Source organism: Hesperophylax consimilis, chromosome 18, assembly GCF_061612785.1.
Source record: "Hesperophylax consimilis isolate HC1 chromosome 18, BYU_Hcon_1.0, whole genome shotgun sequence".
NCBI lineage: Eukaryota > Metazoa > Arthropoda > Insecta > Trichoptera > Limnephilidae > Hesperophylax > Hesperophylax consimilis.
The window spans coordinates 8,590,278-8,615,194 of NC_142853.1; the positions used below are offsets into that span (position 1 = coordinate 8,590,278).

At 34.5% G+C, this 24,917-nt stretch overlaps 1 protein-coding gene across 1 annotated transcript in view; it reads right to left on the reverse strand.

The window, feature by feature from the left end:
* Positions 1-16,787, reverse strand: part of LOC149415305 (insulin-like receptor) — a 39,933-nt gene extending 23,146 nt beyond the window's left edge. The window contains exon 1 of the mRNA XM_089642278.1: positions 16,329-16,787. Coding sequence (XP_089498404.1) covers positions 16,329-16,727 — 399 coding nt within the window. The 5' untranslated portion in view covers positions 16,728-16,787. The remainder of the gene's footprint in view (positions 1-16,328) is intronic.
* Between the last annotated feature and the right edge of the window lie 8,130 nt (positions 16,788-24,917).

The window sequence follows — 24,917 nt, forward strand, 5'->3', positions numbered from 1 at the left end:
TTTAGTAATTATATACTCTACAAAGGTACCTGAAAATGATGAAATGCTTACTTTTCATTATTATCTAACTGATACAAAGTTTTATTGTTGTTGTTAAAATTACGTATTTACCGACAAAACACATCATCGGACAGTAAAACTACATCTATATTTTTAACTCCTAATATATAGGAATAACTGAAAAATTCCTTAGGGGACGTTCTGTTACACTTCCATAATATGTATGTAGAATATATTAACATTTTTAACAAAGTTGCAGAATAAACAGAACTTTATGGATTATTCCCCAGTCTATCCAACTTTTCAACGTGTGTGTTCAGACACGTAAAAGTGTCGTACGAACTGTGTGTCTGGCCAAAGGTTATCTATCACAAACAGAGAATTGTTGACCGTATCTGAACAAGCGTGTTCAGACACAGAAAAGTATTCACTGTGTCTGAACAGACGTGCTAAGACACAGAAAAACTGTACTGTATATGAATCAATGTTTCAATCAACACAGAAGCTAATAAATTATATCTGATAAATCTCGCTCTCAGATAGCTATTAACCAAAACTTATTGTAGGTATACAAATTTTGCAACAACGGCGAATTCAATTGGGTTTATCCATTTTTGTTATTTTTGTTAAAACTGAACAACACAACATTCTTCATAATTCTTTTTGTAAAAAAATGTAATAGTTCAGTCATCCGTAATTTTATATTATGTTGGGGATCACCTAAATAATGGGATAAAGCACATTCTATGTTATCATTGTAGCTAAACTATATCTAACCACTGGTCTTTCGACTTGTATGCATATCCGTTTGGGCTGTTCGTGTGCTTGATAAGAACGCAGTCATATCCAACGCAACATCATCCAAGGGTATCGTTTAAAATGTGCGTAAATGCAATGGTTATTATATTTGTACATAACCTCATACAGGTAAGATATTTTTCCACATCTCAATGGCACCCTTTTGTAAATATCCTACGGTAATTGATGTCCACATGTGAGAATGCGGTGCGGTGTAGGCCACCGAACATGTTCAATGAATATTTGAACGACGCCTGAGACCCTAGACCAGGGGCTCTATTCCTGAATCGAGGGCGCTCGTAATCGCCGTCGAAAGTACGTACGTTGGTCGTCGTTGCTATTCCCGAAATTGGTCGAAGGTACATACTTCGACGCCAAACGTCAAAAGTCATTCCACAAAACAACTACTGGGTATAACCAGTAGAAACAGGGCAGCGAGTGGTAGGTTGTTGGCGTTTCTATGGAATTGGCTATCAAAATCTAGTCTAGCTGTCAATTTTTGTTTTACCGCGTGGAATCCGCAAATGTAAAAGTGGGTGAAAATTTCCCACTTACTAAGTCTTTATCGGAGCTTACAAGCTCAATTAAGAGTTGCTTTTGGCGATTTGTAATATGTCCCGCAGCCATTTCTGTTTTGAATAACGAATAACTGTTGTCTGTTTGACAGTCACACCATAGAAATCCCAAAAACATCAGGAACATAGACAATATTCACAGGGGTGCCAATATAATCATCTCTTCTACCAACTTCGACCGTTCGACGCTCAAGAATACGTAAAATTGAAACATTCGAAAAAGTTAGTCGCGACGACTAGTAGTTTTTCACTCGAAGACGGCGCATACGAAAACGATTGATCGTTTAACTCCAGAATCGCAGGCCAGCTCGCAGACCGGGGTATCGATTCTCTAATCCAGGCCGCTCGCAGTCGCCGTCGAAAGTACATGTATTGGTTGACGTTGTGAGTCTCTATGAGAAGGTACATACTTACATACGCCAAACATCAAAAGTCATTCCACTCGAACAACGAGTGGGTCGAACCACTCGTTGGTCGAGAATCGAAGCCCTGGATGTTACCACCCTTTGACCCCCAGAAGAAGAAGAGATCGATAATTCAGTCAACCCAGCGAGTGATTTAAAAATGTTACATCCCTTAAGTCCGGCATGCCGTAAATTATGAGGTCATAGCATCGATGTTAATGGGGTAGGTATAGTCATAAAACAATTCCCTCTCTCTTATCAAAGCCACATCCGGGAACGGTTAATACTGCGATTGAAATCCTCCAACACGGTAAAATGACACGAAGCCCGTAACTTCTCAGAGTTTAAAGCCCTTGATAAGTATTATATCCTTCTCTGAATCCGACACATCCTCGATCAAAAATATAAATATGGACCAACGATGATCGTACAGTTTCTTATGGGCTCCAGCTCGGACATATGAAACCTCGCTCATATTATCTCCTCTCCAAGTGCTCTCTTCCTAACAATCTCTTATCAATTACTGCAAACTGAACAAAATAAAACAAAACATCACCGTGATGATAATATTATGTAAGCGCGAGAAAATTCATAATTGCTTGGACTTGCTATCAATTTATTATCAACTATCTGAAATGTACCCAGCATTCTTGGAGACTTTTCTCTACTTTCTATTAATACAATATTCTCATGTATTATACATAAACCATTCCGGAAAAAAAATCTCTAAATGATAATGAAAACCCTATCAAAATCCGTTGCTTAGTTTAGAAGAAGTAAGTGCATTAACAAACAGACGCGGATAGCGACATTATTTTAATGTAATAAAGATTATTGTCCACCTTTCCTTTTTTTTCTCTGCACTTTTAAACATATCACCTACCTCCGCGCTTTAGGGCCGAATACTAAGCATATCATGCGCCGCGTACTGCGCAAGATACACTACCTAGACCCACGACTTTATACCTTATATCGTAGATAATAGGCATTAAAATCGCTTGACAAACGGAGTATAGAATAGTTCGATTTCAAGCAAAAAACTGGTTTTTATTTTATTTATTATTTTGTAAATATTTTTTTAAGAAAGCGAAAAAGTTAATCAAGTGAAACTGTCACAGATAATCTTAGCTGTAATACTGTTTTTTTTTTAAGTTGTTTCCTTTATGCGCTCATACATTTCTATAGGAAAAATATTTTTTTAGTAGTTTGCATTTATATTTTTTATTGAGTAATTTATTTATTTATTTATTTTTTTATGTATTTATCTAAAGCATATTTTTTTGTCTTCATAATGTACACCAATTCGTTATAAAGATTAATCATGTTCGATAATCTTCAGCACCTCGCAGTAAGCCGCTTGCGTAAATTCTCAATTGGCCTAGTTTTTCATGTAAACAGTTTTTTTACAAGAATTTAAGATTATTTTTTGTATAAAGAAAATAATACTAATTGTTTTTTACTGTTGATACCTTTGTAGGAAAATTATTTTATTATATTGGTTTAGCAAAAATTTTGTTTTTTTAGTATTACTATTTTAGTACTGATGAAACGTTTGATTTTAGCTTAAGAACATTGTTAACGAAAACGTATTTAAATCTATTGTTAAATTGATTTATTCTACAGGGTTTTCCAATAAGAGGTGTTATTTTGAATAGCCCGCTATTTCGGTAGATGTTACTTTTAAAGCTGTCATTTTTTGACATTTGACAAGTAGAAACTACGTTATTAATAAAAATGGAACGGTACACGCTTCAACAACGCACTGAAATTATTAAAAATCACTTGAGTGAATCAAATGCAAATCATCTTGAGTGATGAGGCCCATTTCCACCTCGGTGGCTTCTTCAACAAGCAAAATTGTCGCATCTGGGGCTCGGAAAACCCAAGAGTTATTGTTGAAAAGCCTCTCTATCCTCAACGTGTGACTTTTTGGTGCGGTTTGTGGTCCGGCGGAGTCATTGGACTTTACTTTTTCGAAAATAAGGCTAGAGCAACAGTTACGGTGAATGGATTGCGCTATCGAGAGATGATTAATGATTTTTTATGGCCGGAATTGAATGGTATTGATCTGGACAACGTTTACTTTCAACAAGACGGCGCTACGTGTCACACAAGCAACGAAACCATTGATCTTTTACGATTGAATATCAAAATAACACCTCTTATTGGAAAACCCTGTACTATCATGAACCGTATTATTTTTTAAATTGTATACGGCTCTTATATGGCAATAAAGAACGCTTTACATGGAACAAAATATGCCCCAATTTCGGAAGCATCAAACATGAAAACAAAACATTACAAAAAAAATTATTTCTACTTTTATAAAGCTGACCTTCACGGAATGTATTTTTCTAACTCATTGGGAATAATACATTATAAACAATTTATCTTTTTTGCATGATGCTTTATCAATTTTAATAAATATATAAACTAGCTATATATACCCCGCCATGCGCTGCAGTGGCTCAGTGTGTTCAGATAGAGAAATAATGGTGCATGTTGCTTTTACATCCAACAGATGGCACTGTTTAAAAAAAAAAGCATATTTATTCAAAAAATGGCGCTGTTTCTCAAAAAATCATGTTTTTACCACAGGTGACATCTATACATATAATATAGGTATAGGTATAAAAAAATACGTGTATTAATTAATTATTACGCAATATTGTTTTAAAATTTCAAAGCAATCCGTGAAGAACTTTCATGGCTTTAAGGTTTTGAACAAACGAAAATTTACATTTTTATTTATATAGACTAGCTGTACCCCGCCATTGCTATGGCTCAGTCGATCCGTGCAGATAGAGAAACAACGTCCAAAATATGGCGCTGTTTTTTTAATTTAAGAATGTTTGTCTAACAGATGCCGCTGTTTTTCAAAAATACAATGTTTTTACCTGAGATGACATTAAATATTATATAATATAGATCTCCGCACTCGAACCAGGAACAAAGTCGATATAATATATATTTTAACAGTAATAATGTAGATTTCATAATACTACATGAAGTGAATGGTAGACAATGCCATGGATGCCCGAGAAAGACATGGCATGATGAAATGATATTTTTTTGAACGAAGAAAGGGGTGTAAGGAAAATGTATGATGTGGGAAAGCCCGTAAACTTGTTTTTTTAAATCTTTACAATAATATTATTTCCACTTTAAAAATTCACCCAATTTTCCGGTACATTAGAATTTAAAACCTCAATCCAAATCATACAAAACCCGAGCTACGCCAGGTACACGTCAGCTAGAAAATTATAGAATACATATTATTATTTACCTAATGCTGTAGTATTTATTTTAAATCGCAGAATTGAGTGGTTTCTGAATAATGCAATCTTCGAAAGGTACTAAAGTTGGTATTCGAGTACTCGGTACGAATCGGACAATCGTCTACTGCAGTGCTTCTCAACCGGGCCGGAGCTAGGTAGGCCGATGCTAGATGGGCCGGAGCTAGGTGGGCCGATGCTAAATGGGACGGTGCTGGATGGGACGTTGCTGGATGAGCCGGTACTAAACATGATCAAATACTTGGGTACGAATTGAACAATTGTCTACTTCAGTGCTCCTCAACCGGGCCGGAGTTATGTAGGTAGGCTGATGCTAAATGGGACGGTGCTGGCGGGACCGGTGCTAGGTGGACGGCGAGAGAATATTTTTTAAAATTATTTGTCACATTTCAGAAACACAAAACCACAGAACAGGAAAAAATAAATATCGCTTAGAGTTTAGGCTAAAATTGGACTCATCCGATATAAACGGTTAAACTTGCAATAAAAATCAATCCTCATTACTTTACACGGAAGTTTTGGATAGATGGAATAATACTTAGCAACTAACACGAATGGTATTTGTATCCCGAGAATTGTTTTTTTCGGTGCAAATCTGAAAGTGTATTTGAATTTTCTGAACAATAATTGTGCAGTCAGGACAGGGGAATGGTTTTTCTCCGCTGTGAATAGAAAAGTGCATATTTAACTCGAGATTTTAATGAACATGGCGACACTCAGAACATGAAAATGGTTTTTCTCCGCAGTGAATTAAAATGGTTTTTTCAATGCCTGTCTCGCTGAGAGGTTCTCGTTTTGAGACAGACGTAGGGTTTTTGAGAAAAAAAGGTTTTCATTAGCATAATCGTATTTCTTGTCACGTATATAATTATGAAATAATTTTTTAAACATATTTTTATTTCCAATGTGCCGCAGAATTGTGGGAAGAAAGAACGTTGGTGTGCCTTGGGTGAGAAAAGGTTGTGAAGCACTGGTTTACTTGTTATATTATAATATTATGCAAAATTAGTCATTGGGTAAAATATGTTCAGACATTAAAGGTTACCCGGACATCTTTATATAATATAGGTACCCGACGGACTCTAGTGTGGTGTGCGGTTTATTTTACTAAGTACGGCGACTTAAAATGTGGGCCTTTTTTAAAATGCAACTAGGTACCTACCTATCAACTGGAATGAATTTCCCTAAGGCATATATGTGAAAGTATTAAAAATGTAGGGCTCTGAAAAGTTTACAGGGCGGATGATTGTAACACGATTGAGAGATGTACGCTTGGATGGTTTAGACATGTAGAGCGGATGGGCGAAGAAATGAGTGCCAGAAGAATATATGATATATAGAATGGAAGAATAAATCGGCGACGCACAAATCTTGAAAATAAAACCAAACCAGGAAATCAAAGTACATAATTTTAGAATTTTGTCAGAAGTGAATTCAAAATAATTATAATATTGAAATAATTTGTTGTATGAAATGATGTTTGAATGAGAATTGAAAGTGTGCAAAGCCTCTGTATTAAATACGTAATGATTAGTTATTCACTAGTCATATTATAAAAAGGACAGTTCATAAAAAATTTCAATCTTTAGTAATTTTTTTTTTTTGATATGCGACATCGCGTACACTTATGATTTCTATGGCAGGCAGTGATATAAATTATTATTAAATTTATTCGTAGTTTATTTAATGAGTCTATATACCTACCTGCATATTATTATAATAATTTGCACATATTATAGAGCAGTGGCTACCAAACTGTGGGCCGCGGCAAACTAGGGTGCCGCAAGAAGTCTCAGGTGTGCCGCAAAGCAATAAGCCTTAAAACTGTTCATTGTAAATAATGCCTATTCATTTAAAAGTTCTTCAATCTCTAAATAGTAAAAAATAAATTTGCTATCCACGTTCGTCTGTATGTCCGCTTAGTTCTTCTAAACTACGCAACGGAGTTTGATAAGATTTTCACTATCATTTAGAGGATTTCTTCCGGAAGGTTTATATATATATATATATGTACTAAGTAAAAATATGTTTTTTTTCAAAAACAGCGCCATCCGTTGAACAAACATACATAGTTTGAAAAACAGCGCCATCTGTTGGACAAACATGCTTTTTTGAAAAATAGCGCAATATGTTGAACAAACATGCATACTTTGAAAAACAGCGCCATCTGTTGGACAAACATGCATAGTTTGAAAAACAGCGCCATCTGTTGGACAAACATGCATAGTTTGAAAAACAGCGCCATCTGTTGGACAAACATGCATAGTTTTAAAAACAGCGCCATCTGTTGGACAAACATGCATAGTTTTAAAAACAGCGCCATATGTTGAACAAACATGCATAGTTTGAAAAACAGCGCCATCTGTTGGACAAACAAGCTTTTTTGAAAAATAGCGCAATATGTTGAACGCAAAAAACAACACACGCTATTGATTCTCTATCTTCACAGACAGACTGAGCTACAGCAACGCATGGCGGGTTTCAGCTAGTTTTAAATAATCTTATTCGTTTCAAATTTCTTCAATTTGAAATAAATTAAAAATCTACATAAGAATTCAAATAAATATTTGTCACGTTCGTGCATGGTTGTGAAAATTAAAATCTTTCGCTGACAAGTTAAATCGGTGAACCAAAAAAAAATTAAAAAAAAACTCACAGCTTGATTGCTTCCCGGGGGTATACGCTTCCTCAAACAAATTATTTTTAACACTTGATTATAAAATGCACCAGTGTGTCTGCAATCCGTTGGCAAAATTTGACGGTAACAGGGAAATTTTTAAAACATCTAAAAAACGACCCTGTACACAAAGCCTCATTTTCTGAGCTAGAGTTGCCAGATTTGGATATAGCTTTAGAGCCAATATACTCGATTAGCTACTACACCATTTTAATCTCTGTTGCCGTTTTAATCGACGTATCTTTGCGAATTTGGTTTTCCAAAACTCGTGGAAACAAAATTCAAAAAACGATAGCAGTTGCAGATGGTAAATGATGAGATACAGTTTGTTTATATAATTCATGGCTGCGTTTTGACAGAATTCTTTATAATAATCAATTGCATCCTTCTCACTAATAAAATTATTACCACCTACGGTAGGTATATATGTGTTAAATCCCCTTCACAAGTGTGCCGAGAAGTATAAAAGTTTGACAGACACACCCCCCTCCCCTCCCTCCCCCCACCATTAATTGATTTTGTTTGACTAAGGATCTCTCCACAGGAACTGCAGTCAACGCTAACACCTAAGTCTAATTCTAATTGGATAATACCAACATTTATTACGTGCATTAACTGGTGTCATTTTCTCGATAGCTCGATTAGCTCGATCAGATGTGGATCAATTTACGCTTACAAAGTTCCACTTCACATTCATTCATTTACTCTTTCATTCCTTCAATCATTCATTCATTCATTATTTCACTCATTCCGTCATTCACTCATTCCGTCATTCATTCAATAATTCATTAATTCACTCATTCATTCACCAATGCATTCATTCATTCACTCATTCATTCATTCACTCATTCATACATTCACTCATTATTTCATTCACTCATGCATTCATTCCCTCACTCATTCATTCGTTCGTTCATTCATTCACTCATTCATTAATTCACTCTTCATTCATTTACTCATTCATACATTCACTCATTCATTCATTCATTCATTCATTCATTCATTTATTTATTCGCTCATTAATACATTCACTCATTCATTCATTCATCCACTAATTTATTCATTCACTCATTCATTCATTCACTCATTATTTCATTCACTCATGCATTCATTCCCTGAATCATTAATTCGTTCGTTCATTCATTCACTCATTCATTCATCCATTCACTAATTCATTCATTCATTCACTCATACATTCATTCACTCATACATTCATTCACTCATTAATTCATTCACTCATTCTATAATTCACTCGTTCATTAATTCACTCATCATTCAATCAAGAAAACAGAATGTAAATCCAAGAAGATTTATTTTAAAAAACCGAAAAATGTATAACTTTAGTGCATTGCGCAGTTTCATGAAACGAAACATTCATCAGTAAGCCCAACAATTAATAAATCATTAAATAAAAACGACATGCTATCAATCCCCAGAGATTTTGCACTCTCGACAGACAATAACTATTATATTATGTACTCGATAAATTAAATCGTAATCGATACTACTCGTGAATAGATAATTTATAATATCACTTGAAAAAAACTAGATAAAAATAATTACTATAAATGATGCATATTAAATAACAGAGACTGCATGCAAATATTGCAGAACAGTCCAAGTTCATTACATGTAGGTAAATTATTACAATTTGGAAGGCGGGTATGGGTACCGCCGCCCCGGGAAAGATTTATTGGATAACCAACACAGTGACCCCCAGATTCTTACCCACCCCTCATACTTATTTCCTTCTCAGAACTTTCTCTCCATAAAAATACCCTCCACATATATCAGTTTATCACGATATTCAGTTGACCGGAGATAGTGGGACTATGACACACCAATAATATTGGAGGTTGTCGTGAGGCGGAAAAGCTGGACGCTAAGTGAATATAAACCGTAATCGGTTAAAAACGGGATTTCAGGCCCTTAACGAATGAATTGATAGTGTGGTCATAAAATCCTAATATTTTCGCATTTCGTCATTATATAGGGTTTTCCAATAAGAGGTGTTATTTTGAATAGCCCGCTATTTTGGTAGATGTTAATTTTAAAGCTGTTATTTTTTGACATTTGACAAGTAGAAACTACGCCATAATTAAAAATGGAACGATACATGCTTCAACAATGCAATGAAATTATTAAAATTCACTTGAGTGAATCAAATGCAAATCATCTTGAGTGATGAGGCCCATTTCCACCTCGGTGGCTTCGTCAACAAGCAAAATTGTCGCATCTGGGGCTCGGAAAACCCAAGATTTATTGTTGAAAAGCCTCTCTTTTCTCAACGTGTGACTGTTTGGTGCGGTTTATGATCCGGCGGAGTCATTGGACCTTACTTTTTCGAAAATGAGGCTGGAGCAACAGTTACGGTGAATGGATTGCGCTATCGAAGGATTATTAATGATTTTTTATGGCCGGAATTAGCTGCTATTGATCTAGACAACGTTTACTTTCAACAAGACGGCGCTACGTGCCACACAAGCAACGAAACCATTGATCTTTTACGATTGAATATCAAAATAACACCTCTTATTGGAAAACCCATATTATCAAGACAAATGCAGGAGCATGAACACGTGTTCCTATATATTACGAATTTATTAAAAGTTTATCAAAAAACTGTCTGAAATCCTATTTTTTTTTTTTTTTTTATAGTTAATACCTCTCAAGAGTCCCAACTGCTCCCGTCTGGAGCCAGTGAGACTATGGCATACCCAATTGGGGGATGTTGTGAGGCTGAAGGTAAGTGGAGAAGGGAAAGAGGAAGGTGGGGAAGTACCTGGCTATTCAGATCTAGTCACTAAACACGGCTAAAGCCATTTGGAGCAACGTTTCAATTCTGAATGGTGGTCTTACACCAGGGCGATACTGGTAGTATCTTCCACTCTGGAACGTGCCGCAAATATACTAAATATTATTTTAATTAATAAATTGTGAAATAACACAAATTAATCAAATAAAATTTATTTGCGCACGCCGGGTTCGAACCCGCGACCTTCAAAGACCTATATTTAACCGGATTACGAATAATTTAAACAGATTATTAATAAATTATCAATACTCATTAAATACTGTAGCAATACTCCGTGTAAATTGCAGAGTTACTCAAAATGGTTGATTAATTTGGTACCCACTTTTAATCTAGATATTGTTATTGTTGTATAAAATTTGTTTGAATTTTCTGTTCATTCCATAAACATAAATGAACGTTAAAAAAACTCAAAATAAATTTAATTATCGTACTTTGTGGCTTAGCACGTAACATTGATGATCATAAATTATGACCTAGTGTTGCATCTAACATCCTAAATCTTAATAAATGACTTCAGCCAGGAGCGGAAGAGCGGGGAAGCGGGTGTTGAGAAACCGGTTTGTACTAGATTATACAAACTCAACCAAGATCGAGATCATTACGGTTGATTGTGACAGCCTTCGTGGCGGAATGGTTTCAGAGGAACGGCTGCGCCTTTTTCATACATTTAAAAAATAAATCTTACCCGACTTACTATGAATATATAATTAAATATAAAATTGTAAAAATAGTGTCGAAATTTTAAATTAGTGTCCCACCGTAAATTGGTAGTTTGTAATTTAATTTAAGCCCGTTAAAAGGCTTTTTCAATTAACATTGTAGGTAGGGCAAAATTTAAATCATTAACCCACAAATAATTTCCAAAGTTATCTGTAAAATCGAGAAATGTAATTCTTGTAAGTTCTTTAATGGCCTATATTTTATATTTTGAAACACAAATAAATAACTTACTAGACCTTTTGATTAAAAACTATTATTTTGTTTGGTCAAGTGTTTTGGCCTAAAATTCAAGTTTCAGCTTTGTATGAAAAATGCCGTGCTTTGTCTCTTGCAATAAAAGTTTTTTTTAACTTGGTGTGTAAATAATGGAATTTTATCGTACTTATGACCAAAAAAGCTACATTTCATTTGCAGATTTTCACGAACATTTAATATTCTCTTATTATTATTATAATATTTTCTTCTTCATCGGGGTGATCCTCACCCTGGAGATTGAGTTTTTTTTGTAAGGCATTTTGCGATTATAAATGAAATATTTAATACGTGTACATTGATTTAAAATGTTTTTTTATGTTAGGTTTAGAAAACTGTCTTCTTTTTTATTTATAGTATCGTCGATTGTATCTTAGATTGCGCAATTCCTTTACAACATTTTGGTCGCTAGAGTGGAGGGCCGTTAAGTAGTTAGGTAGGTACCATATTCTTCATTAACACGCTGGCCCTGTGTAATTAACCTTCGATAAGTTCGTGGGAAACTATAGGAAGTTATGACAGGCACTAGTGATCTCATATTGGCTGTAGGAATGGTGTTGGCATAAATTGTTAGAAAAATGCGCGCGGTTTCCGGAAAATGGCAAACCTTGTCCGACTTACCGGTGACGCAAATTACGACCTCAGAGGCATAATGGCTCCGGGCACAGAAAACTCAGATACCAACCCGGCGAAGCGCCAATAAACCATTATTTATTAATTTATATCAGAGTTAAATATTTAATATATGATTTTGCTCTTACTGGACGGATTTACGAGTTTAAACTACCACCTAACCGAACTTCTTGAACGCCATATAAACTTCAATGACTTTTGGTAGTGGGTGACAATTTTCGGGCGATATTTGAGATATTGAATTGATACCTTGAATATTTTGGTGTAAGTCTTAATGATTTTTTTTCGTTTAAGTGGAAGCTACAAGCCAAAAATGTGTATATTCTTGGTAAACCTTATATCGTAGGTAATAGACATTAAGATCGCTTGACAAACGGAGTCTAGAAACGTTCGATTTCAAGCAAAAAACTGGTTTTTACTTATTTTGTAAATAATTTTATAAGAAAGCAAAATAGTTAATCAAGTGAAACTGTCACAGATAATCTTAGTTATAAAACTGTATTTTTTTAAAGTTGTTTCCTTTACGCGTTCATACATTTCTATTGAAAAAATATTTTTTGTAGTAGTTTGCATTTAAATTTTTTATGGAGAAATTTATTTATTTATTTGTATTCTACTCAAGCGAAGCGATAGGAAAACTTTCAATTTAACTAAAGCATATTTTTTGGTTTTCATAATGTACACCGATTCGTTATAAAGATTAATCAAAATAGTGATTTGGCATTAAGCTTCGCTTTAATGACGCAAGTAATATTTTGTATTGATGTGGCAGAAGTCATGAACTCCATCAAAACCTTGTTCCTATCTTGACACTATCTATAACGTTTTCGTGCCTTATTTTTGTAATAGCTAATTTTTTTAATTATCCTTTTTGTAACATTTCGCCTTGTATCAACTTCGTGTAATATGTAATGTGTTGTAATTGAACACGGTGCATTAGTAAATAAATAAATATTGCGCTAGCTCTGAAATCTGTTTGTTCGATAGCAAATTAATGAAAAAAATGTTCAAAACAGTAATTTTCTAACGAATACATACTATTTAATAGATCTTATTCCACTTTATGTAACAAAAATATTGAAATACAAGTAGTCCGCGTGCCTGCACGCCATTGGCGTTCTAGGGGTTAACCTATGGTAATGTAAGGTAACCTTATCTAAACTAACCTGGCGAGTTAGTGTGAGCCTGTTTCAAGTTTTGCCTAAAATCGTTTTTCTTTTTGTCTAATGGAAAAAGTATACGTCGAAAAAGCCTGATGAAGGCGTGGAACGATCAAGTATTCAATTACTTGATTCAAATTAAAAATCGATACGGAAGAAGAGAATCTATGGAAAGTGAACATGAATCTAGCGTGTGCCGCGACAGAGTTGGGTGGCGGTCTATCCGCCCTGCATTATATACGAGAAATGGTTATTAAGTTATTATAATCAATGTGTTGTGAAAATTATCAAAATAATCTTTTCAAACGCAGACAAGCGATATAGTATGAATACTAGGTGTACCCCGTCACGCGTTGCCCTGGCTCACTCTGTTTGTGCAGATAGAGAAACAATTACAAAACAAACGGACTTTAAGTCCAACAGGTGGCACTATTGTTCAAACAAAGCATGCTTTTACCTGTCACAGGTGACAATAAAGCATATTTTCGCCTGTCACATGTGACATCCATATAATGTAGGTATATAAAAACTCACGCATACTCAAAATTGTGACAAAACTTCAAAGCAATAGGTGAAGAACTTTCGGAGATTTAAGATTTTGAACAAACGAACATTTATATTTTTATTTATATATATATATATATATGTATGTGTAGGCAGGTACTTAGTTTTTATTTTGTAGAAAAACTTTTAAAAAGTTAAGGACCGGTTGTTTCGGAGAATTTTAACAATTCATCAAATTTCAACGTTAATTTGCGAGTTCTGTGAAAGTCCTATTTAAATTCTGATATTATATCATTATAGGCTAGTTGCTTGACAGAACTGAAATAATAACAGAACTAGAAAATATCTTTCACAGAACTCGCAAATTAACGTTGAAATTTGAAGAATTGTTCAAATTCTCCGAAACAACCCGTCCTAAATCTCAAATATCGTGATGTTTAACGGGTAACAACTAGTAATTATTGTTGCAACTAGGTACCTACTAATATTGCGCAGCTACAAATAAAATAAAAACTACCTAATACTAATAACAATAACTGTCAATATCTCAATCATACCTTGCCGAAATGGTACCTAATCTGGTCAAATAAATTATAAACGTACAATTACAGCTTACAACTTACGAGATTTTAATGACACTTATGGCATAATGGCATATAATCTAATGGGAAAATTGGTATAAAAATTAAAATTTTAATCAATGCCAACACTCAAAATATTTGTTTTTCTTCAAAGAAAGACAAACATACCCGGATTACGAATAACCTGACGATATTTTAAAATCTCCTACTACCACCACGGTAAACAAAAATGTTGCTTGTGTTGTGATGGAGGACTTAGCCAGTCGAGTAATTGAACACACTACGCCTGGGTGGGACCCAAACGTGATGTTAACCTAGACGTTTTCGAAAAAAATTATATTAATCCAAGCGTGTTTCACAAAGACATAATAAACGTTTTAAGTACTTGACAGCTCACACAGAAAATCAGCTGTTTTTGGTAAAACCCTTCAAGACGACACATTTTTTGGAAATGTCACAGAATAGTTTTCTATATACGAGTATTTTTTGCTGATTAATGCATTTTTAATTCTTCAAAGTAAATATATATTTTTTTAAATGTTATAAACATAGTTGCAATAATTTACATAAAAATTTTGAAAAACAAAAATTCACTTATATAGGCTTCAAGATTATTAGTTAGTTTTACGAATCTGTAAATATTAGTTTTTTTAGAGTACGAATATTAATTGTTTTTTATCGTCTCCTGTAAAGTTTCCATTTTGTGACCAAACCACAATAAAATGTAATTATTTACCTTAGGCGCCTCCCTCACGCGTCGGCTAATCGACATGAATAGAGTGCTGTAAGACCCTGCGTAGAAAATTAAAGTTCGCTAAAAGAAAGATAACGATTTGCAACTAAGCCATCGTGAGACTTTTCTGCGCAGGATTTTTACAGCACGTGGCTTATGTAGATCGCTTGCCGGCCCATGGGGGAGCGTGAGATCGTTAACAATGCTGCAATGCTGTAAAAAGGTGCCAACAATTTTATAACACGGCACCTTCCGATTAATGTGTTTCAAATTATAGCGATTTTTTCGACGAAGAACGAGAATTCGTTAATAGTTTTGTTCGCGCCATTGACATAATTGATTTTAGGTTCGTACACGGAGAAAACTTACTGACATAAAATATTGCTAATTTATTAAGAATCTCTGCAAATTACTCGTATCCGGCAAAAAACGGGGCGATGTCGGAACACGTGTTCATAAAAAAACATTATATTTTTAACATTTCGCCAATATACTATCATGGCAAATGCAAGTGCATTAACACGTGTTCTGATTTATTAGGAATGCACCAAAAGTTTAACAGGAAACGATCTGCGATCCCGTTTCTAACCGGATTTTAAGAAATCAACAATACTCATTTTCTCTAGGTATCAATAAAAATGACTAAATATTAAGTTAGTTTCTTTGGATGTGATTTCCAGAGACAAGTTAAATTTGGTCTCATCTATCTCGTTATAATTGAACTTAAACTTTTTTCCAGAATTTTAGGTAGGTAGATATTAAGTTTTATCCAACAATTATATTAGAATGTTCCAAAAGAATTCAAGTCATTACATTTAAAAGAAATGAAACAAGAGAATTCGTTTATTTAGAAAAATGCAACCTAATCGGTGCTAATATTAGGTTGCATTCTACTCGTGTACATTTATAAGGAAAATTTATGCACCTACCTACATACTTAATTTGAAAAAAAGTAACTCGCCTTTTAGTTACTTCTATGACCATTAAAAAAAACTAAAATATCGGATTTTAGAAATTAATGATCGTGTTGGGTACCTACTTACTAAAATATAATACAAATCAGGAGTAGGTACGTACCTACATAGTGTAAAGAAATGTATTTCTACCAGTTAACCTGAACATAGAAACCATTATTTATACAAAATAGATCTTAACCGAAATTAAAATTGTAAAATCTTACCTCCAGCAATTGCGGCAGTTCGTAAATGATGAGGGCATAGTTGTTGAACAATTCTCTTCCCCTTATCAGAGTCAGGTTCGGAAACAGCTGGCCCAACGACTGCAATCCTTCAACGCGATACAGCAGCACGAAGTGCGTCACTTCTCGGAGCTTAGGAAAGGAATATTTATCGAAGAACTTCTCCGGAACACCGTCCATCAGCACAATCTGCAGATATCCAACGATTATCGTACAGTTTCTGATATATTCCAAAGCGGCAGGTGTATTCCTCAAGTCGATAGACTCGCAAATACCGTCCTCGGGATTTTCGACTTCTTCCGCGTCCAATTTCTGAGCACTTGCGCAAATTATAATTGAACATATTGCCGTGATGAATGTCTTAGCGAGAAAATTCATCATTAGACGGGAGCAAATGATAGTCCACCGTCCGTACCGCTTCGGACATTAAACATGCGGACAGAATCCCCGACCTACCGCCGCATGCAGCAACACACTCTTCTCACATTTGAATTTTTGAATTTCGAGAGCGGAAAGCCGGGCTTCGTTCGTTTTACGTTTACTGAGAGCTGTAGGCTATCGAGTGAATAAATTACCGGTCATGACTACTTCGGTGATTTACGTTGTTTGTTTTAAAGTGAATTTGAAAACATTAAATAGCGGCCGATTGATTTGGAGTCACCTGTGGCAGAGATTATTATCGATATCGATGTTGACCATTCAATGCACTGTTTGATGGTTGCGGGTGAGAGATCCCACGAACACTGACCCGCGTTTGCTCGATAAAGAATAAATTAAGCCGCCTGTCATTCACAATTAATTGCAATTTTATCACGGTGATATCTCACTCGGTGATCTGTCAGTTGGAAATCAATGAAAAGGAATTCTTGTTCCATACTTCTTGTCCTTTATTTTCCGTTTCTTAGTTTTTCTTGGATTTCTCTTCAAATATAATAATTTACAATCTTAATAATAAATATTATTACTATCTTAATAATAAATATTATACAATCTTATAATAACAATTATTATTTTCCTCGTTGGAAGTGTCAAAATTGGAGGTGATGTGTTAAGAAAATTATCAATTTATAAAAATAATCTTATCAAATCCAGACAAGCGGTAAATTACCTACGGCATTCGTGGTTGAAGTAATCCGAATGTTGCGCGTTCAAATCCCGGCTTGCGCAAGTAAATTTTATTGTATTTTTTCACAATTTATCAATTTTAAAAAATATATAGTATACTTGCGGCACATCCAGAGTGGAATATACTGTCAGTATCGCCATGGTGTAAGACCACCAGGATGATTTAATTATAACGTTGCTTCAAATAAAATAAAAATGGCTTTAGCCGTGTTTGGTGACCAGATCTGAAAGCCAGATACTCCCCCACCTTCCTCTTCCCCATCTCCTTCCCATCCCCACTACCGTCAGCCTCACAACATACCCCAATCGGGGATGCCATAGTATCACTGACTCAGAAAGTTGGGAGTAGTTGGGACTCTTGTGCGGTATTAAAACGAAAAACTTAACTATTTTTTTTATTATTATTTATTATTTACCCTGAAATCTAATATTTCTAATGTGTGTTAGTTGTTATTTCTTGTGTTTTGTATTTATGAATGTAAATGTGTATTGTTTTAGAATTTAGAATAGAGTTTTTTAAGTGACATGATGTTAAGATTTCGTCAGTGCTAGTTCTTACAGGGACTTTCAGAATAATTTTCTCTATTGCTTCTTGGGTTTTAATGAGTGATTTTAGGATATTGTCATTTGCACTGGACCATCCGATAATACCGTATTTTAAGAACGATTGGCAAAGAGCCATGTAGATCAGCTTTATTAAGTCTTTTTTACCGAGGACATTCCTAATGGTTTTGAAGAAATAACTTAGTTTTTTAAGGCGATGCACTACGTAGTAATGCGAAAACATGTGTTTTTGGTTTGAAAATTTGGTTGCCTAGAAATGTTTCAGATGCTTTAAATAAATACTGCGAGTATAATACATCTTGGCCTTTGAAATATCGAATATTTTTTACATGAGTCTTTTTATAAGCCCAGAAAAAAATAATTTATTAGGCCTATGAAAACTGCTTTAAAGTTCAAAATTTCCTACTTACGAACCCATATTCGTTTATGGTTTTATTGTATAATGCGGCAAATTAAGTTATTTATAAAATGATCGGAAAACATTTAAATATTTATACCAGAACATCCACAAAATAAAATAAAACGCACTTTTTGGCCATGTTTTTTTCTTGCCTAAATCAAAACAGCTGGATGGTGTTAAGCGGGAATTTAAGCCTTATATATTGCGGCTCGATTCAAAATATTACACGACGTAGTGCATCGGCTTAGTGTTATTATTTAAATAGTTAATATTCTCAGTCCATTTTGAATTTTGATCATTTTTTACACTGATAAATTACATGGTCAACGTTTTTCAATGAGGGACAATTATTACAATGCCCAATTAAGTGATGAGAGCAATGAATTTTTTAGTTCATTTTTTATGTGAAAAATTTGGTTTTATTAGAATTAAGTGTAAGTGAGTAGTAGCCTAGCTATTTTTTATTCTGCTTAGTGCGTCTTGATACCCATTGATAGCCCATTCCTCTTGGAAATTTAAGGCTTATTCGTATCTGAAGACTTGTTCAATAAACCATACGGCAGAACAGATGTTCTAGCATAGCATAGCATAACAAGATGAATGATGCTATTGAATGAAATTTCTAAAACAGTAGAATTACTATTATTTCTCTTTAAATAACCTTAAATCTGTTTATGTACCTTCCTTTACAAATATTAAAAATGTTTAAATAAGAAATCTTGCACTGCGAATGTCTGATTAATCTGTCGTAGCATAATAAATAAAAACTAATTCTAAGTTACCTATTTCAATTTCTTCTTATTTGTTGATCATATTGTACCACGCATTCGGGATTTCCGTGGCAGAGCGGTGAGAGCTTTACTTTTAGGCTCAGAGGTTGCAGATTCATAACCCACCATATAGCAAAGTAAATTATGTGGTAGGCAAATCGTAAGCCTGCAACTCTACGTATTCACAATCAGAATGGCGAAAATAGGCAAATCCTAAGCAAAGAACTCTATGTATTCACAATCAGAATGGCGAAAATAGGCAAATCCTAAGCAAAGAACTCTATGTATTCACAATCAGAATTGCGAATATAGGCAAATCGTAAGCCAAAAACTCTATGTATTCACAATCAGAATGGCGAAAATAGGCAAATCGTAAGCAAAGAACTCTACGTATTCACAATCAGAATGGCGAAAATAGGCAAATCGTAAGCAAAGAACTCTACGTATTCACAATCAGAATGGCGAATATAGGCAAATCTTAAGCTTAAAACTCTATGTATTCACAATCAGAATGGCGAATATAGGCAAATCGTAAGCCAACAACTCTATGTATTCACAATCAAAATTGCGAATACAGGCAAATCGTAAGCTAACAACTCTATGTATTCACAATTAGAATGGCGAATATAGGCGAATCGTAAGCCTACAACTCTACGTATTCACAATCAGAATGGCGAAAATAGACAAATCTTAAGCTTAAAACTCTGCGTATTGACAATCAGAATGGCGAATATGGGAAAATCTTAAGCTTAAAACTCTATGTATTCACAATAGGCAAATCGTAAGCCAACAACTTTATGTACCTATTCCAATCAGAATTGCGAATATAGGCAAATCGTGAGCCAACAACTACGTATTCACAACAGTGGCGTAGCTAGGTAACCAAGGGCCCTGGGGCAAATTAAAAAATGGGGCCCCACTGCTATGTAAACTGATTAGGTATTATCAAATAAAAATATGAAATGTGGTTCCTCCAAACCCTCCGCTCTTATGTGTGTCATGCAAACATCATCCACGTTCACATGATCGGCGGCGGAGGTATCTCCAACTGCAATAATTGTCTAATCTTCTTCAGTAGGCTTCTCAACCAACACTGCAGTTACCACATTATTTGAGTCACTATCAATAGAAATATTTTGGCCAGATGTACTTGCAGAAGGCTGACTAAAAATCTTGTCAATTTTGGGCAATTTTTTTTACTATCTTCTCTTTCTTGGCGTTGTTTGCGTTTAAATGCACCACTGGGTTTCTTCTTTTTATCTATATTTTAATACGCTACAAGTGTCGTTGGGGAATGAGGCACATATAACTATCCGTCAAATTGACAACACTGCCAACCTACAGAAAGAATTTAGGGGGATTCCCTAGGCATAACTTTTGAATTTCTCTCAACTGAGTTGTCATGATTAAAGTGGAGTTGAAAGTTGCAACCTGTCATTTTTATTTTTGAATTTGAAAATTGGAGAAATTTACAAAATTTCAGTTCGATCGAGATTTCTGGTAAGGATTCGAGGGCCCCCTGAGCTTGAGGGCCCCGGGGCACTGCCCCGCGTAGCCCCTAGGTAGCTACGCCACTGATTCACAATCAGAATGGCGAATATAGGCAAATCGTAAGCCTACAACTCCACTTATTCACAATCAGAATGGCGAATTTGGCATAATGCAAATTCGTGCATTGCAATAAAAAAATAATTTTCTTAATGGATACACATTATTAAGGACATTCGCCAAAATTAAGAACATTTTGTACTTTTTTATGTTGCTAGAAGAAGAATCGTATATTTGACAACCAATGAATTCATATTACTGTCACTGAATCGTCCTTTATTTTCTTCTTCTTTTTTAATGCTTTTGAACGATAGAATTTAGAATCGAACCATAGATTTGATAATAAAGATGAATAGAAACAATTCCTTACCATTCAATATTTTATATAAAACGTATAAAATTAGCGGTAAGCACCAAATTTTATTTTTTCGACGATTAAGTTGTTAATTCCCAAGGGATTCCTCTAGAAACATCTGAGATTTTAGTACTAAGTTCATCAGAAATAATTAAAATAAACCCCACGAAAAGATCCATTTTCTACGCCTGCTAGGGCGTATTCCATCCCAGGTCCGTTCATTATGTCAGGCAGCGAGCCGAATATTGTTTTACATGACTTACAAGGCAAATTCAACCTTAGGTCTGACCAATACACTGGGCCGCTCGTCGCTAATTTTTGTACAAGACTTCTTCACTTATGTCGTTAAGATTCCAACTTCCTTTTATAATAGACAATATAAATAATAAATAATTTGCAGCATTTTTTACCACAAATTTCAATGATACGTAGTAACAATTTCAGTAAAAATTGTAAAGATAAAACTTTTTTGAATTAATACATTAAGTATTTAGCACCTAAATTGGGTTCTTCTTTCTCTTTCTCACCAATTATTTTCGAGCCATTGAAATCATTGACACGACCATCTAACGTTGCTTAAAATTTTAGACGTCATAAATGAAGAGATCTATCTTTTAGAATACCAAATAATTCCATCGTTTAATGTAATCTAGGTACCGTCCATGCTCTGAAGACATTATATTAACCCCATTTAACCCAATCATTATGCTGACCGACGACCTTTAGGTCGTTTTATATTATGTAGTCAGATGGGGGATAAGAAATGATTGAAGTTTAGGGAATTTATTTTTACTTGCCATTAGTTTGTTTCGTCAGTATTTCGTTTCCTAAGTATGTAGGACATTGGTTTTGCAAATCGGATCGTGTGTAGGGCCTATAAGGCTGTCGACGGGTTGCGGATTTATTAATTAAAAATAATGTAAAATATATTTGCGGCACGTTCCAGAGTGGAAGACACTCTCAGTATTGCCCTGGTGCCGTGTTTGTGGGCCAGGTCTAAATAGCCAGTAAATTCCCCAATTCCCCACCTTCCTCTTCCCCATCCCTTTCCACTACCTTCAGCCTCACAACATAACCCAATTGGAGATGCCATAGTCTCTCTCTTGGGACTCTTTTGCGGTATTCACATAAAAAATAAAATACAATAAAGTGGTGAAATAATACCCTCGGTGTAATCATGGTTAGTAGGACCGGCTGCGTGCTTCATTTACCGTGTTCAAAAGGAGGTAGTACTAGAGTTTAGAAAGAAATGGCGTAATAAACCCGTGCGTGTTTCCTGAGGTGCCGTATTTAAAGAGGAAGCTACAACCAAAAATGTGTATATTCTTGGTATACCTTATAATGTAGGTAATATGCATTAAAACGAATTCTAGAAACGTTCGATTTCAAGTACAAAACTGGTTTTTACTTATTTTGTAAATAATTTTATAAGAAAGCAAAAAAGTTAATCAAGTGAAACTGTCACAGATAATCTTAGCTATAATACTGTATTTTTTTTAAGTTGTTTCCTTTACACGTTCATACATTTCTATTGAAAAAATAATAATTTTGTAGTTTACATTTATATTTTTTATTGAGTAATTTTATTTTATTTTATTTGTATTCTGCTCAAGCGAAACGATAGGAAAACCTTCAATTTATCTAAAGCAATTTTTGTATTCATAATGTACACCAATTCGTTATAAAGATTAATCAAAATAGTGATTTAGCATTAAGCTTCGCCTTAAATCTGCCTACTAACTTACCATAATATTCGCCGACCCTTGCGCCCAGTGTCAATAAATTAACAAAACAATGTTTGTAGGTACGCACCTACAATTTTTTTGCTACGCATTCTGCTCCTGTATGGACCTAATAAAAGAGATTACTTTTTCTTCTTCATTTTGTTATATGAACGACTTCTATTTGAAGTAGCTTCCACAAGAGTTCTACCTACCAGGGGATGATACTAGAACTAGACGTCTACGACATCCACATTTTTAAATACGTTGTGAGGCGAAAAAGTGGGGAGAAAAATATCAAGTTTAGAACTTAGAATTACTACTTCGCTATTCAGGTTATTTTACTATAAATTCTATAAATAAAATAATGTCTTATTTTAAAACATAAAAAAATAATAACAACATTGGTTTGATCGAGGATTGAACCTTCATACCCAGGAACTGGAACTGGAGACGACAACTCTACCAAACTAGTCGGGTAGGACCGACATGTACTTATATCCAGAGATGTGCTTTATTTCAAATAAATCCATTTCAAATGGAAATGCAAAATGCAAAATGGGTATTTTCCATTTTGCATTTTAAATGCCTTTCTAAAAACCATTTTGCATTTTGTATTTTAAATGCTTTTCTCAATGCATTTTCCATTTTAAATGCTTTTTTGCAACATTCTTCCTACTATCTCCACTCATCTTTTTTTCATAAGCCCCAAATATCAGTCGGTCCTCAACCTCGCTATGAGAGATAATTTACATTTGTCAAGTTGCTCCCTGGTAGGAGCCCTGACAATTGAGTGATACCATTGCAAAAAACTCTGATTCAAATACTGAACATGGGGCCATGAGGCTGTAATATTGAATGTTAGATAGCAGTATCTATGTTTTTAAGTTGGCAACATTAGTCCCGCGCAAAATTTTTGTGCTTTCATCTGTAGTGGTGTTTTTGGATTTACCATTATGTAATATGTTTGTTCTACATAGATGTCCATTATTAAATGACAATTTTTTTTTAAATTCTATAATTATTTTGATTGTTTGACCTGAGAAACCATTTTGCATTTTTAATGCATTTTGAAAATAGGTATTTTGCATTTTGCATTTGAAATGCTTTTCTAAACACCATTTTGCATTTTCAAATGGAAACGTTTTGACCCATTTCCATTTTGCATTTCAAATGGTTTTGGATTAGCACATCTCTGCTTATATGTAATGTCATCCAATTTTAAAGAAATCCATATACTTCAGCGTGTGTGTACTTGAATACCACCAAAAGAGTGCAAAAAAATGCAATGTCAACAACAAGTCTATCGGACGAGTTTCAGCTCGATTGAATGCCGGGAAGTGGGTTGGATTCCGCTTCCTTGATTTTCATTCATTACCGAAAACAAAAGTGAAATTCAAATTTATTCAAACAAAACATATGTATTTTATTCGCGTAACAAAGATACCTTCGTATACCTACATATTTTGCAAAAATCGAGGCACCAGCTAGCACTGCTAACGCCAACTACCTGTAGGGTCATGGGCTCCACCTCAGATCATAGAATATAATCGTAGATCATAGAACGCATATTCTACCTACAGAACATTAGCGCGATTTTGTATGAATGGCATAGAAGCCAAATCATGAGGGAAAATTGCCTGGCAGCCATCTTGTATAACTAACTTTTGAATTGATGTGTATGTAATGTGGTGCATAATGAACTATTATTATTTAATTTTTCGAAGAAAATTTCTTCTGAAAGCTTACCACTTTGTGATGTCATTATTTATTATATTAAAACACAAATAACTTTAGTATATACTTGCTCCTGATGAGGTGAACTTTGTTCATGAAACATGGAGGTTATATATATATTAACGTGATGTAAACAAAGTTATTTGTGTTTTAATATAATACAGGGTTTTCCAATAAGAGGTGTTATTTTGAATAGCCCGCTATTTCGGTAGATGTTACTTTTGAAGCTGTCATTTTTTGACATTTGACAAGTAGAAACTACGCCATTAATAAAAATGGAACGATACACGCTTCAACAACGCATTGAAATTATTAAAATTCACTTGGAGTGAATCAAATGCAAATCATCTT